At 42.4% G+C, this 13,347-nt stretch overlaps 1 protein-coding gene across 7 annotated transcripts in view; it reads right to left on the reverse strand.

Annotated features, from left to right (window-relative positions):
* The window catches only part of nbeab (neurobeachin b), a 159,893-nt gene extending 150,292 nt beyond the window's left edge, over window positions 1–9,601 (reverse strand). For 5 of the 7 annotated variants that reach the window (XM_031863771.1, XM_031863773.1, XM_031863772.1 and 2 more), the window contains exons 1-4: window positions 9,033–9,280; window positions 7,209–7,317; window positions 4,828–4,980; window positions 3,215–3,383 (exon numbers count right to left, since the gene is read on the reverse strand). In XM_031863771.1, coding sequence (XP_031719631.1) covers window positions 3,215–3,383; window positions 4,828–4,980; window positions 7,209–7,317; window positions 9,033–9,214 — 613 coding nt within the window. In that variant the 5' untranslated portion in view covers window positions 9,215–9,280. The other 2 variants (XM_031863774.1, XM_031863776.1) reach the window with 2 other exon arrangements.
* Between the last annotated feature and the right edge of the window lie 3,746 nt (window positions 9,602–13,347).

Here is a 13,347-nt window from a genome sequence, read left to right on the forward strand (position 1 = left end):
TACATACATACATACATACATACATACATACATACATACATATATATATATATATATATATATATATACATACATACATACATATACACACACACCTTGTGTTTAGAGTGCATGGAGAGATTAAAACTCACCTGGAAGAAAACATAAATGTTTTAGTCCTATTTAAAACATTGAGTAGTGGGGCTCTTCAGCCTCTTCTGTGCAAACTTCCCAATCCTGTTTTCACAATGAGTAAAGACTAACTCAGAAAAAGTTGATCTTTTCCTAAATCATAAACACCGGAGAGAAAACAATTTAGATCAGACTGGATCTGCAGAATTTCTTTTTCCTCTATTGCCTCTCAGGCCTTCTGTACCCATCTCTGTGTGGATTATGCATGTGTAGATGTGTAGATGTGTAAATCTGAAGCAAGTCAGCGTTGAAAGAAGAGCAAGCCTGTGCCAAACCGTTCTTGTTACCTGTAATCAGTCATTTGTGTCTTACACGAGTTTAATTAATCACAATGAAGGCACACACAAAAATCCTCCACAAGCCTTGATAAGATTATTCATCTGGAGCACCTACATGTCGGTCACTGGGGATTTCTCTTGTAATTGGAACAAGACAGAACCAGCTTGAATTGAACATCGCTACTGTCCAACAGCTTTGCTGCACGTCATCTCATTATTCATTATTTAGTTCAACAGAGGCAGGGCAGAGACTAAGACAAAGGGACAGGGATCGAGATTGAGACAGATTATGTGTTGGCTTGTGGGTACGCGTCACAGACTGGAAGAAGTTGAGCAATGGGCATCTTTCTGCGACTGCCTGCAGTGATTATGTGTATATAAATGGATGATACATAGCTTTAATGTGATAGCACTCTTTATTAAGACCTGAGGGGGAAAAAAAAGGATGAGGCACTTCCAGAAACAGAGTGAGTAGCTGGAGGAGCTCCATTTTAAATGTGTTCTCTGTGTGCCTATAATTGAACACTTCATTATCTGCTTGGCTCTCTCCCTCTTTGTTTGGTCATTTCTCAGTTTAGAAGGACAGCGAGAAAAAAAGTGACCTGCCAAAACGAGCGCAGATAAGTGGAACCAGACCCCACTCTGAAAATCAACCAAAGCAGGAAGGTGATCCATTTTGAGATATGTCTTACACTGAATTCCAGCCATTCTCACAGGCCGTCACAATCTCCAGAGACTTCAACAACAATCAGCAGCGTATTTACAGTCGTGTTTGAGAGGGCGATATTTATGTACGGCTTAACTAGAAAGCTCCTTGAAGGAAGGATAAGAATGGGTATAGCTAGTGGATGGCTGGAGTCCAATATGTGTACATGTGCACCTCTTTGTAGTTGAAAAACTATGACAAGATGTCGGTTAGTGTGTATTCCATTAAGTCTCTTCTTAGTCCTTCTTACAATATGTAATTCTTTATAAGAGCAAAACATGCTCTGTATATTGCTATCCCATAACCACAGAGGACTGAACTTAAAGTTGTAATAACTTAGACACCTATCCATCCTTGCAGGTGGTAGGCCCACATAGCACACTGATATTATGTCAACATTTGCACTTATTAATACTGTGTGACTCTCCTGTACAGCGTGAACAAACTGCAGGAATTACGGTAAGAACACTATCGCACATCTGGTCTTGATTAACCCCGTCACCCGCTGTTGACATCTCAGACTCTCTGTCTTGTGACGCTCCTATAAAAAGCAGAACATGGATACGACAGTGCCTGAGGCTACACAGAAACAGATTTCCCAAACAAGTGATTCCAACATCAAAATCTATTATTCAGCAGAGGTGAAAGCTCTGCCAAGAGTGTCCAACATCGTGGACGTGATGGAAATTAAGTCAAGCGAAGAGTTCCTCTGATGTCCAAGCTAAATATAGCTCATTGTCCTAGAACATGAGGTCTGGATAGGTTGAGCTTTCATCGGTTATTAAGTCTTCTTACGTTTCCTTGCACAGCAGAAGAAGGGATAAGGGACACTGCACCGTGTAGGTAGATGGGACAAGGAACAAATTAAAATGAGGAAAAATGAGAGTAAGGGTCCCGTGGATTGACTCAACTTACAGATGCATGTGCCCATATTATCCCAGCTAACCTCAGTCTAGAAGTCACTACCACTATTAGTAAGAAATCAGTTACGATCACTCCCAGCTCTAGCTGATCAAGAATGTCGGCAAAGTGCCTTGATGGGGCATGTAAATAGGCTAAAATGCTGGGGAGAATTTGTGTTCATCTTGCAGTTGATAAATAGGATGTTGACTTGAGATAGAAGACAATTACTAATGGTGCTAACAATGTCGATGGGAGTCAAGAAAAACCCTTTGACTGTCTGAGAAGAATTACATAAACGTTGTCAAGTAGAAGCCGGTCTGGCCATGTGTGCATGTTAGTACATGGGATTCCATTTGAGCGTGCCCCACTTTGGCTAGTTTCTGCCACTCTTAGCTGAACTCATACGGCGGTTAATAGCTTATAATCCCCAAGTTAACACCGTTGGCTCTAGTGCCGTTGTTTGCACTGCTCATGTCCTTAGCACTGTTAGCTGCACGCTGAGAGCCCTGTGGAGGCAATCCCACAATCATAGATATGTGCTAAATTTCGAACACCTTTAGCCTTCAGGGAGTAGATGTCATTTGGCCTTGGTGCGGCATAAACTGAGCTCTCCGTAGCATTGTAAAACAACCCCTATACTGCAATAGTTTCAGAAAAGAATAATGGAGAGCAAAAAGTAAATGACCGTTCAAGGACACTTTCACTTCCAGCCTGCTATGTGAAGTATGTTTGTTTCACAGAGAGAGGATGCCAGTCTTACTACTGGCCCAGGTTTCAGAGGCCTGACACCCACACCAAGCATCCTAGTGGGATGACAGTATTGATGTGGCGTGTCTGCCTCAGTGTCATCTCCAGTGATGGCCACGGTCCTAACAGCTGACAGGCAAGCGCTTCCATGTGGAGATGAGTCATTTTAAATGTGGGGGAGCTGCTGCCATTTCACCAGGACACTTTGATTTCAGGATTGCGACTGCACACAATGGTTGTGATTGGTTCACTCCCAATGATTTCCTTTCCAAGACACAGAACTTGGAATAGATGGATGGACTACAGTTTATCTAAAAACAACCCAAATCAAATCACATTCCACAGCAAAAAATAAGCAAATAAACTTAGTTTGCTGAAATTTTTTTTCCGAAATAATAAATATGCTCACCAAGACCCTTGGGCGCAATGCCGCTGCTGTCTGCAGGGTTGACGGCCCAGTGGTAGTACTTTAGCGTATGCATGAGCTGAAGCACTGTGCCCACGCGACGAATCGTGTTGTAGATGGTTGACGTGCCAATGAACTCAGCAGAAAGGTAGGTGTACAGAGAGAGCTGTACCTGGAGTGGGAACACACACATATACACGTATTCATTTTATTAAGTGCACAGTGTAATTAATCCCCTGAACCTTAAACCTTTTAGACTAACCAAGAGAATTTACTGCGGTGGATTGCACCAGCTGAGCCTATTATCCTTGCAGGTGTATGGTAGGGATGGCCGCTGACCCTATATCGCTCAATTTCATAATCGCACAGCTCCACTCTGTTCAGTGATGATTAGCATGTCCTCTGTAATTAGCAACAGACCTGACAAGAATCCTTAATTCCGCCACAGCCATTCCAGCTATAAATACTGAGGGCTTTTTCCCATATGTCATAAATCATAGGACATTAACGAGTCAAATGTGAGTCATGATGAAAGGCAGCTGCGTGGTTACAGTATGAGCATTATGCGATATGGTTTGAGTCTACTGAAATTAAACACTTCAGATAAGGGTACACCAGGCGGTTGGTAATCTAATTTCCAAGAGAACGGGAAAGTAAAATGCACTTGCAAAATTTTATTTGTCTATTACGTCAAGGTCAGTGGACCCATGTAATTAATGCATATTGCATGCTGCCATCATTCACACAGCTGCCTCTCTTTACCCCATGCAGCTTGAGGACAGGGCCAGAGGAACTGGGACTTTGTGGCATGTCCTAAGGGACAGAGCCAGTGTAGTTCTCTGTGCCGATGTAGCTAAAAGTGTTCTAACCCACTTCATTACCTTAGTGTTTCTCTCATTTATTTCTCCCTCTCTCTCTCTCTATGCTCTATTTTGGAGGACTGTCGCAGGCAGGCCTCCAGACACTTTGTATTTATTTCCTCCTTTTATTTATTCATGGCTTGGCCCATAAGCAGCATTCCTAAAGCAAATATATTTGCCGCACAAATTCCGCTCCTTTGATATACCTCATCCCGTTTTTTCATGGGTCATTATTTAAAAGGCATGTGGGGGGGGGGGGGGGACAAGTCTGGAACATTTAAAAACAACTTGGCTTGGTTGAGGACAGCAGAACGGAAGCAAGCGATGAACTCTGCAACCATGTAATGTCTTATAAATCTGTGTGCTCCACTCCACTTTTCAGACACTTGGCAATGGTTTGGCCGATGTCTGTTGGGCCCGGTCAAGGGGTAAAACTGCATAATATTCTCATAATAACTCAACTGAGTCAACATAGTTTTGCATTGGGCTCATTAATACGAGTTGCAATTTTAGAAAAATATCCATCTGCAATCATATTTTACCTCTACTTTGTTTTATCATCGCCTACACTTGGTGCCATGCGGAATCTGACACCAGTGTGAAACTGGCTTGTGTTTTATTTTTCCATCTTTACAGAAGCAATGACGACGCAAAAGGATTACTACAGTCTTCTGTGGTTGAAAGCTCCTGATATACATCCACTTCAGCTCACATGAAAGTCACCTGTCCCTTCATGCATTACCTGCAGGAGCTCACCTTGGCAGGGGTGTGGATCCAGATGGCAGCATTGAACAGGATGTGGTCACACAGCTGCTTCAGCAGTGGTGCCCCGTGTGTCAGACCGTCCAGATACTTTGCAAAGGAGAGGAATTGCTCCAATACAGCCCTGGAGATGTGTTCACGTGATGACTGTAGGGAGAAGTACAAAAGGCATGTTAAATAATAATAATTACATTGACAAGCCTATTCTGCTGTAAGCGTGTATTTATCCTTCCTGATACTGACTGCATTATGGAGAGCAACACCCATCGGTACCTGTTCATTAAACATCTCTTTGCGGTACCCATCTGTAGAGAACACCTACATGTCACACAAAAATAGCATTATGTGTAACTCTGGAACAAAAGTGAGTCATTTTGGGTTGAATGGCAGGTAGAAGAAGCCCGATAGGTCTCACCATTTAAGCAACTTTTTGCAGTTTCCAAATTTGAAAAATTTGAAAATGAAGATGTTATGCTGTTTTTCCTGTATGTATTGTTAAATGTTTCTATTGACCTGGGTTGCTTTGCATGCTAAATAAATGTGGCATGCATTTTTTTTGGTACATACTGTACATATTGGTACATACAATACGAAAAAAGAAACCGTTGAAATAATTAAGTTCCTCCTTGAGAGATCGCTTGGTTTCATGTGTTCTACTCAGGTGGCAACCTCTGTTTCTGCCGAGTGCATACAATGCGGAAGTGTCTTAAAACTTGCATTCTCTCTACTAGCCAGCAAGGGGCGACTCCTCTGGTTGCAAAAAGAAGTATGGAAGTCTATAAGAAAATGACCCTACTTCTCACTTGATCAATTACCTCAGTAAACATTGTGGACATGACTTTATGGTCTCAACCGCTAGTCGTCTTCAATACAGCATGATGTTCATTTTGTAAATGATGGGTAAAATAGACCATAAATAGAAGTATGCTTTAGGGCGGGCTTACTGGGATTGACAGGTGGCTGCCGCTAACAGAGCCGTATACGGCGTCTCTACATCACTCCTCCGAATTGCAAATATGGTAACTTCTGTTCATTGGTTGCCAACAGCCAACATGCACGGTCGTGATCCAAGATGGCTTCAAAACGGCAATCCACAAACCGATGGGTGACATCATGATGACTACGTCCACTTCATATATGCAGTCTATGGATCTACTCATGTTGTAGCATGAGGTTAATGTGTTTGCATAGGTGATATTAATCTACTTAGTTTATCCGATTAGACATTCGTGTGAAATTGTCATAATTAGCATGTCTGTTTTGTGAGGTCACAGTTCATCCTCGAGTCCAAGGTCTCTGTTGTGGTAAATTTGAAGAAATTTCGTACCCAAAATATCAAGACTAGAACGGGCGGATGGACGGACAGATATCCTGAAGACATAATGCCTCAAGCCACAGCTTTCACCAGCGCGGAGGCAAAAAAAATGTTTAAACAAAATTCAGGCAAGTTGTAGAAGCTTGACTTTGCCGAGTATTTTACTTTGACGAATACTCTTACCGCTCCTGTCTGGCACCTGTTCTCTGCCCTTTTGGGGACTTGGTGAGGGCAGGAGAGTGGGAAAAATGAAGGCACGGGGAGAAGGGAAGGTGGGGCATAAACACATCACAAACAGATGGTGCGATATGTGGAAGTGTGAAACCTGGCAGCGGGAAGGAAGCGAGAAAAGAATAATAAAACGCAGCTCTCAGGTGCCGACTCTGCCTGGCTGTTAGTTAACAGCAGCTGAAAGCCAGCAGGCAGGCAAGTCACTGAGTGACAAAGTGGAGTCATTTCTCAGTGCTCTAAAAGAGCCAGAACTCTGGGGAGGCCGGCAATCTGCTAGATCTGCATCACAAAATGGGTAAATAAAGATTGATGTAGAAAGAGAAAAAACCAAGGGAGTGAAAGGGGAAGAGAAGCAGTCTTGTGTTGTTCTTCCTCCGGCTCCGTTTAGTTCAAAGACACATTCAGGACTCTGCTACAGGCAATGGAAGATCAGACCGTTGACAAGGCTAGGAGAGTGCAGACAAGATGCAATGCACCTCGATGGTGGGGAGGGGGAAAGAAGTTTCAAAGGCAGATAGGCTTTTCAGTGAAAAACATGTATCATTTCCCATTCATCATTTCACTCAAGACAGAAATGAAGAGTTGGACATATTAATTTTTTCTAATCACAGTTCAAAGTGAGAAAAAACATGATGTTTTGATGAGTAGCCTGCTCCCAGACTATTGGTCTCTGTGTATTGGGATGCCTAGTTTAATGTCCTGAGAGAAAAAGTGTAAACAAGACGGTTTATGTATGGGTGAGCTGATATTAGTTAATTTAGAAAATGGCAAGTTCCTGAGAACTGAGGTTAGGAAACAGTTGCAATATGTAAAGGAGGCTCTACCATACCTTCTCTAGCAGGTATCCAATGACCAAAAATCCCTTTCCTCCCAGCATCTGCTCCTGCATGGCCACAGAGCTCTTGAGCAGCTCAACCAGAAAGGCCAGGAGAGTGGCACTGCAAAACAAGAACACACAAGATCTCACACACAGATAAAATACCCATCTATTCAAACGCACGCACGCACGCACACACACACACACACACACGGTGGTAAAGGAGTTATTCTATAGACTTCAGCAGCATGAGCAGACAGTGTGGCAAGAGGAAAGAAAACAAGGTCATTTTCAGAGGATGTCAGCAATCAGCTGGGGACTCTAGCTCACCACTTTCATCCCTCTTCAGTTCAGAAGAAAGCCTGGGCTCGCTGGGTTCTCTAGGGACAGAGTGGTCTGGGGGGGCGAGTTGTAGCAGGGTGAGTATGTATGTATGTGGGTGTGGGGGGGAAAGGGGTCCATGGGGGCAAAGCAGTGCATTGAAGACAATTTTTTGTCTTTGTTGGAGGGCTTTTCAGCTGAAGCCTTTAGCTGAGCGACAGTGTTGCTCGCCGACACTTCTTAATCGGCTTTCCCTCGCATCCTCTAGTGGCCTTCGCTCTAGCGCAACAATCGCAAGGACACAATCACTCCTGTGCAGGCTTGACCGCAGATGCTGCACATACACTACATGCATTAAAACTCATACAATGGAATGTGAACATCTCACTGCGTCTGTTTGCTCAATTATAGCCAAGTTGGAATGGTAGTGGGACCAAGAAGCAACTGCAAATTGACAAAGGAGACAACATAGAGATGTGGGTGACAGTCAACTCTGTGTGCTCTTGGTTTAGTCTCTGATCCTTCACTGCAAACACAGCTTCCTTCCAATTTGGCAGAGCACTTATGTCCGTGCTGTTTGGAATTCAACGTGGCACAGATTAATATGAATGAATTAAAAGGAATGTTTTTAAATCACTATTCCAGGGTGCTGCTGGGAACAGCCACAGCAGATCCATGGACTTTATAGAAAGTTATTGTTGCAAAAAGCTTAATCTAAAAGCCAAGGCAAGGACAAACCAAGTGTGGGGGAGAGTGACACGGTGCGAGGGAAAGGCCCTCGACATGCTAGCGAGGGAGAAAGAGGGGCGGAGAGCAGAGATGAGAGGAAACTACAGAGGCAGTGAGCTTTGGGCATCGGGGGTTTGTGCTGCTGTGTGGCCACAGCTGCGTCTATCTGGTACTGCTGTCGTTGAACTAACGCAGGATTAGAGCAGAGCTCAGACTCTATACAGGCCACAGCGGGGAAGTGCTGGACTGACAAGCTCAGGATGAGAGGAGTCTTGAACCAGAGAGTAGAGATAATAATGAAAACTGGAATTCAGCTGGTATTAGAAGCAGGCGGTGGTTTATCATGGATATATCAGTATCGGTGAACATACTGTGTGTGCTGACTAACATGCACAAGGAAAAATACAGTATACAATGCAGAAATAAGTACTTGATGTCATTTACCTACTCTATTTCTGGCTTTTGAAACTTTATCATCTATGTGTCACTCTCTGCACTCTGATATTACTGCCTGCAACCACAACACCACCGAAATAGGGATTGTAATTATCAAGTCTATGGCATCACAATTAGAAGATGCTGATAATATATACTTACATATTTATACAAACATCTGCAAAATGTGCTCATTCACAAGTCTAAAAGGGTTCATGAATTAAGGATCAAAAACATTCACAACTGAACTTTTGTCACTGACAATTTTACGTGTATAATTTCTAAAGGCATCAACTCAGATGTCCAAGGAGTGAAATGATTTTGTAGAGTAACAACCTTTCTACTTCTTACCATACAGAGGGTTCCACCTGGCTGTCGTTCAGCTGATGGTAGTCCAGCTGAGCGAAGAGCGGGAAGAGTACCTGGATCCCACCGATGGAATGGATGGCACTGTGGATGGAGTGAGTCACTGTGGCTTTCACATCCTGTGAAGGATAATACAAACCAAGCAAAACAGAACTTTGTATTGACATCTTAAAACGAGTGCGACAGAAATGAATCGATCAATATTTAGGATCTATCTTGGCTTGGATAAAGCAACTGACCTGGAGCATAAGGGCGTGCGGTGAGTGCACAAAGATGGAGGCATTTTCTTTGGGCGAGGACTCCAGGCAGAGCTGGGCGTCGGTGGCCTTGGAGTTATAGGTGAAGGCGATGGAGCTGGCCAACTTACCGTCGTACAACACCTGCTTGTGATGCTCTGCTAAGTGGATATCACTCTCGGACTTGAACTTAAATGTGCTCTGGGAAAAAGAAGAAAGAGAGCGCAAACGGGGTTGAATGAGGGAGACGGAGAGAGTGAGAGATTTAGTAGCTCCTTTCTGCACACGCAACCCATCACTGTCATCTTTTTGCTTTTTGTATTAGCAACCACACGTTTCTAGAGGACAAGAGTTCTTTCTTGGACCTGAGTGCATTACAGGAAAAACATTTTTTAATATTGATTCAAATCCATCCTTTAATCTCAATCATTCTGTAACGCTGCAACCACCAACACCAAGCAAATGTATTTGCTTTTTAGGGAAGCGAACTGTTCTTAACGTGAGTAACATCAAAGCACAGCTTTGTGTCAGGGCGCGAAGCAAAGTTAAGCTGCAGTACGATGTTACCTTGCTTAAGAAAAGCTTCATTAAAAAGGTGCAAGAAAATGGAGGAAGAAGAAGACACCCTGATTCCATTTCAAATAAAGGATGCATAAAATGTAACAATAATAGATTATTATTTTGCAGTGCAGACATTTTAATGATTGTATCTGTATGTCTTATAAGTGGAATATGACATTATATGTTATTTGGTGTTTTTTTCAGTCAATTTTACTTTGAATGTTAAAGCTGTAGCCTTCCATTTTGATCTCTGTGGGAACAATGTTTGATGACAATCTTCAAGTTCTACTGCAGAGTACAATGATCAAGAGGAACAGGAGCAGATGATTGTTTACCTGCATTACTTCAACCAAGTCATTTACTCCAGCCTGTTCTCGTGCAATCACGGCTGAATCCTCATGAAAAGCCTACAGAGAGAGTGTGCCATGATTGCAGTCTTTTACTCGGCACACGTTAAGATGCTCAACAATGCATAGGTTTCTTTCTATTGATATTTATATTTCTCTCTATCCTCTCTAGGTTTCTTCTGTTCAAATACGCTCTGCACTCACGGAAAAGGAGCAAATACCAGTAGAGGTTATTCAGCGTGGCTGAAAACACCTTCAAATTAAAGCCGGCAGTCTGCAATTTAGCACGAGGTTTCTGTGTCACTTCACATCCACAGTAACCAGACTCTGAAAATACTTGCTGAGATTAATATACAAACTCAGTGTTTGTTTATAAGATTTTGTTATTGAATTTTAGCCCACCTACCTGATACCAAAGAGAGGGAAAAACTATAACTACATTACACCACGCTGAGATACAGCTATAAACCGTATCGCAAAGCTACATATGCTTTTCTGACCCTTTTCAATTCTAATAAATGAACAAATAACGCTGATGACTTCATGATTACATTGCTGATGTATAAGGATCAACCAGTGTCTTATACGTTTTTTTTGATGTGTCATATGTATTTTGAAACTGCATTATGTCTGAAGACATATGAAGCCATTTGATGGCTGTGTGAAAAAAAGGACCTGAGGTTCCATCGGTCAATGGCTCAGCAACACAGTCATTATGGCGGCCATAACGAATAGCTGATCGATAACAGACTAGACTTAATTTAGTCAATCAATTAGCTGCTGACAGATGAGCGGAATTAATCCGTCAATGCAGTGTGAATTGAATATGCTTATTACGGAAATCAAGTCCTCTAATCAGGAGGGTTGAATTATTAACGAACGAGAGAAACGTTTTTCCTTCCCTCTCTGTGCCATGAACAGCAAGCGGACGGTGATAAGATGAAGAGAGACAGGGAGAGCTGAAGTAACAGTGAGGAAACAACCGTCTGGTCCTAGAGGGACTGGAGATAAATACAGTGTGCAACTCAAACTAACAGGGTTTGTGCACCTGCCTAAAAGGCATCTAAATCTGGGTTGCTTGTTTTCACCGAAGGAGTAAATGGATAAAAGGTGAGCTAACTCACATTGTCAATTTAGCAACGGTTATGGGCACTCAGAATCAAAACAGAAGGCAAGCTTTAGAGGAAACATACAAAGTGTTTAATGCTATTGATATCATACTATAAACCTGCTACCGACTGCATAGATCTGGCCACAAATCCATTTAGATCTATACTGTGTGTTGCCTGGCAGCATTATTCTAGCAGGAGTTTTACAGGGAAGTTTCAGAAACGGTGAGGGACGGTTGAGCCACATTTAATGGCATATCCTTTAAGTCAGATGATAAAAAAGACATAAGATTCGCTCCGTTCATCCGTTATGATCAAGTCCACGCGGCAGCCAGCATGCATCTCATCACGTAGTCTCTAACATCCTTCAAAAGTTCCTAATCATGAAACCCAAGTGACAAGAAATAACAAGCTCTAGTGCCCAGCACTTTAGTGTGAGCCCTACTGCAGTGTGAAAATAATGATCTCATGGGTTGTGGCTACAGTAACAAACCCTGTAGCATGACAGTTTCATTCCACTGGCCAGTCGTATAAAAGAATTACAGTTGCCTCCTTTTCAGCCCAGTGCCAAGAGCTGTCATCAACCAGGGGCATCCCCACAACTCCCTACAAGAAACAGGTAGTTATTGGAAGAGCTGGGGACTCTCCCATGCTACAGTACCTGCAGTCTTGGTACGACGACAAGCTGAACCGTAGTCAATAATGCAAACCGATACAAAGTTCTCTCAGTATTGACTCAAATGTAAAAGTTGATCTGCCAGGGAGAAGTGATTAGCTTTACGGTGCTTGTACACCTAATCGATATTTTCGGTTAAAACAAACTCAGGCTAGTCTGCCCGTTTAGTAGGCTTCAACTGTGGTGTGAAAGCAAATGAACCACAGGATTTTGTGAGAGTAGATATGTGATTTTAGCATGATTTCAAAAGCTGAACTTCGACTAAATGAATCTGTTGTTAGTGAAATCTGTTCAGGAAGCGATCTTATTGATCTTTATTTAAGGCCAAGTATATAAGTACATCAGTGCGGGTATTTTCCCTGATTAATAGGTCAAAAGATGTTAAAACTTGGGAGCGGTCCCACAGTAATACGCCTCATGCCCTCCCCGACGTGTTCGCACCAGTCATCTGGGAGCCTGTAATGGGGCTTTTGTACAGTCCTGTCTCTACCACTACTCATTAAAACATGTGATCAATTTTGAGTCTAATACAACCAATTATGCTTACAATCACTTATTAATCAAAGTATATAAATATACAAATCAAAAGCATCAAAGTGAAGTGTCAGTGTGAACAGCAACCAGACCAAAACTAAAATGCAACAATGTATCATTTTCTTTCCTTGGTCGAGACCAAAGTACCCTTAGTTGCAGATGCAGATCCAGGGAAATGATCAATTGCAGAGGTCTTCAACAGGGGGTCCGCGGAGGTACTTTTTTTCCCAAACATGAATCTGTCCATGATTTTAATAGTTCAGTATTGTATGCAAGATAACAGGTATGTTTATGCATGGCAGTGGCACCAATAGCCCATCACTCATTTTCGTTTCCACATTTATGTTTAAAAAAAAAACATCAATGTGAATAGCTTGTGTGCATGATTATCATGCAATTGACAGACAATATTGGCATCAGTTGACAAGGTATGTTTATAAATGGCAGAGGCACGGCCACCCTACTCGCTGTACCTTGCACATGTTTAAAATAAAAACATGAATATATGAAGCTGTGTATTATTTCAATAGCTTAGTATTGAATGTACAATAAAGAGGTATGTTTATACATGGCACGAGGCACATTTTAATATAAAACACAATATATATAGTCGGGGGTCCCTGCTCCATCTCTCTATCAGTTTGGGGGTCCTTGGCCTGAAAAACATTGAAGACCCCTGATCTATTGTTTGCTTACAGTACATTACAGTCATTTAGCAGACGCTTTTATCCAAAGCGACTTACAATTCAGATTCTATCACATTCATACACCGTAGGCACAGCTACAGGAGCAATTTGGGGTTAAGTGCTTTCTCAAGGACCCATCGACATGTGACTA

The sequence above is a fragment of the Anarrhichthys ocellatus genome, unplaced genomic scaffold (genome assembly GCF_004355925.1).
Source record: "Anarrhichthys ocellatus isolate YVR2014 unplaced genomic scaffold, GSC_Weel_1.0 scaffold29, whole genome shotgun sequence".
Lineage (NCBI taxonomy): Eukaryota > Metazoa > Chordata > Actinopteri > Perciformes > Anarhichadidae > Anarrhichthys > Anarrhichthys ocellatus.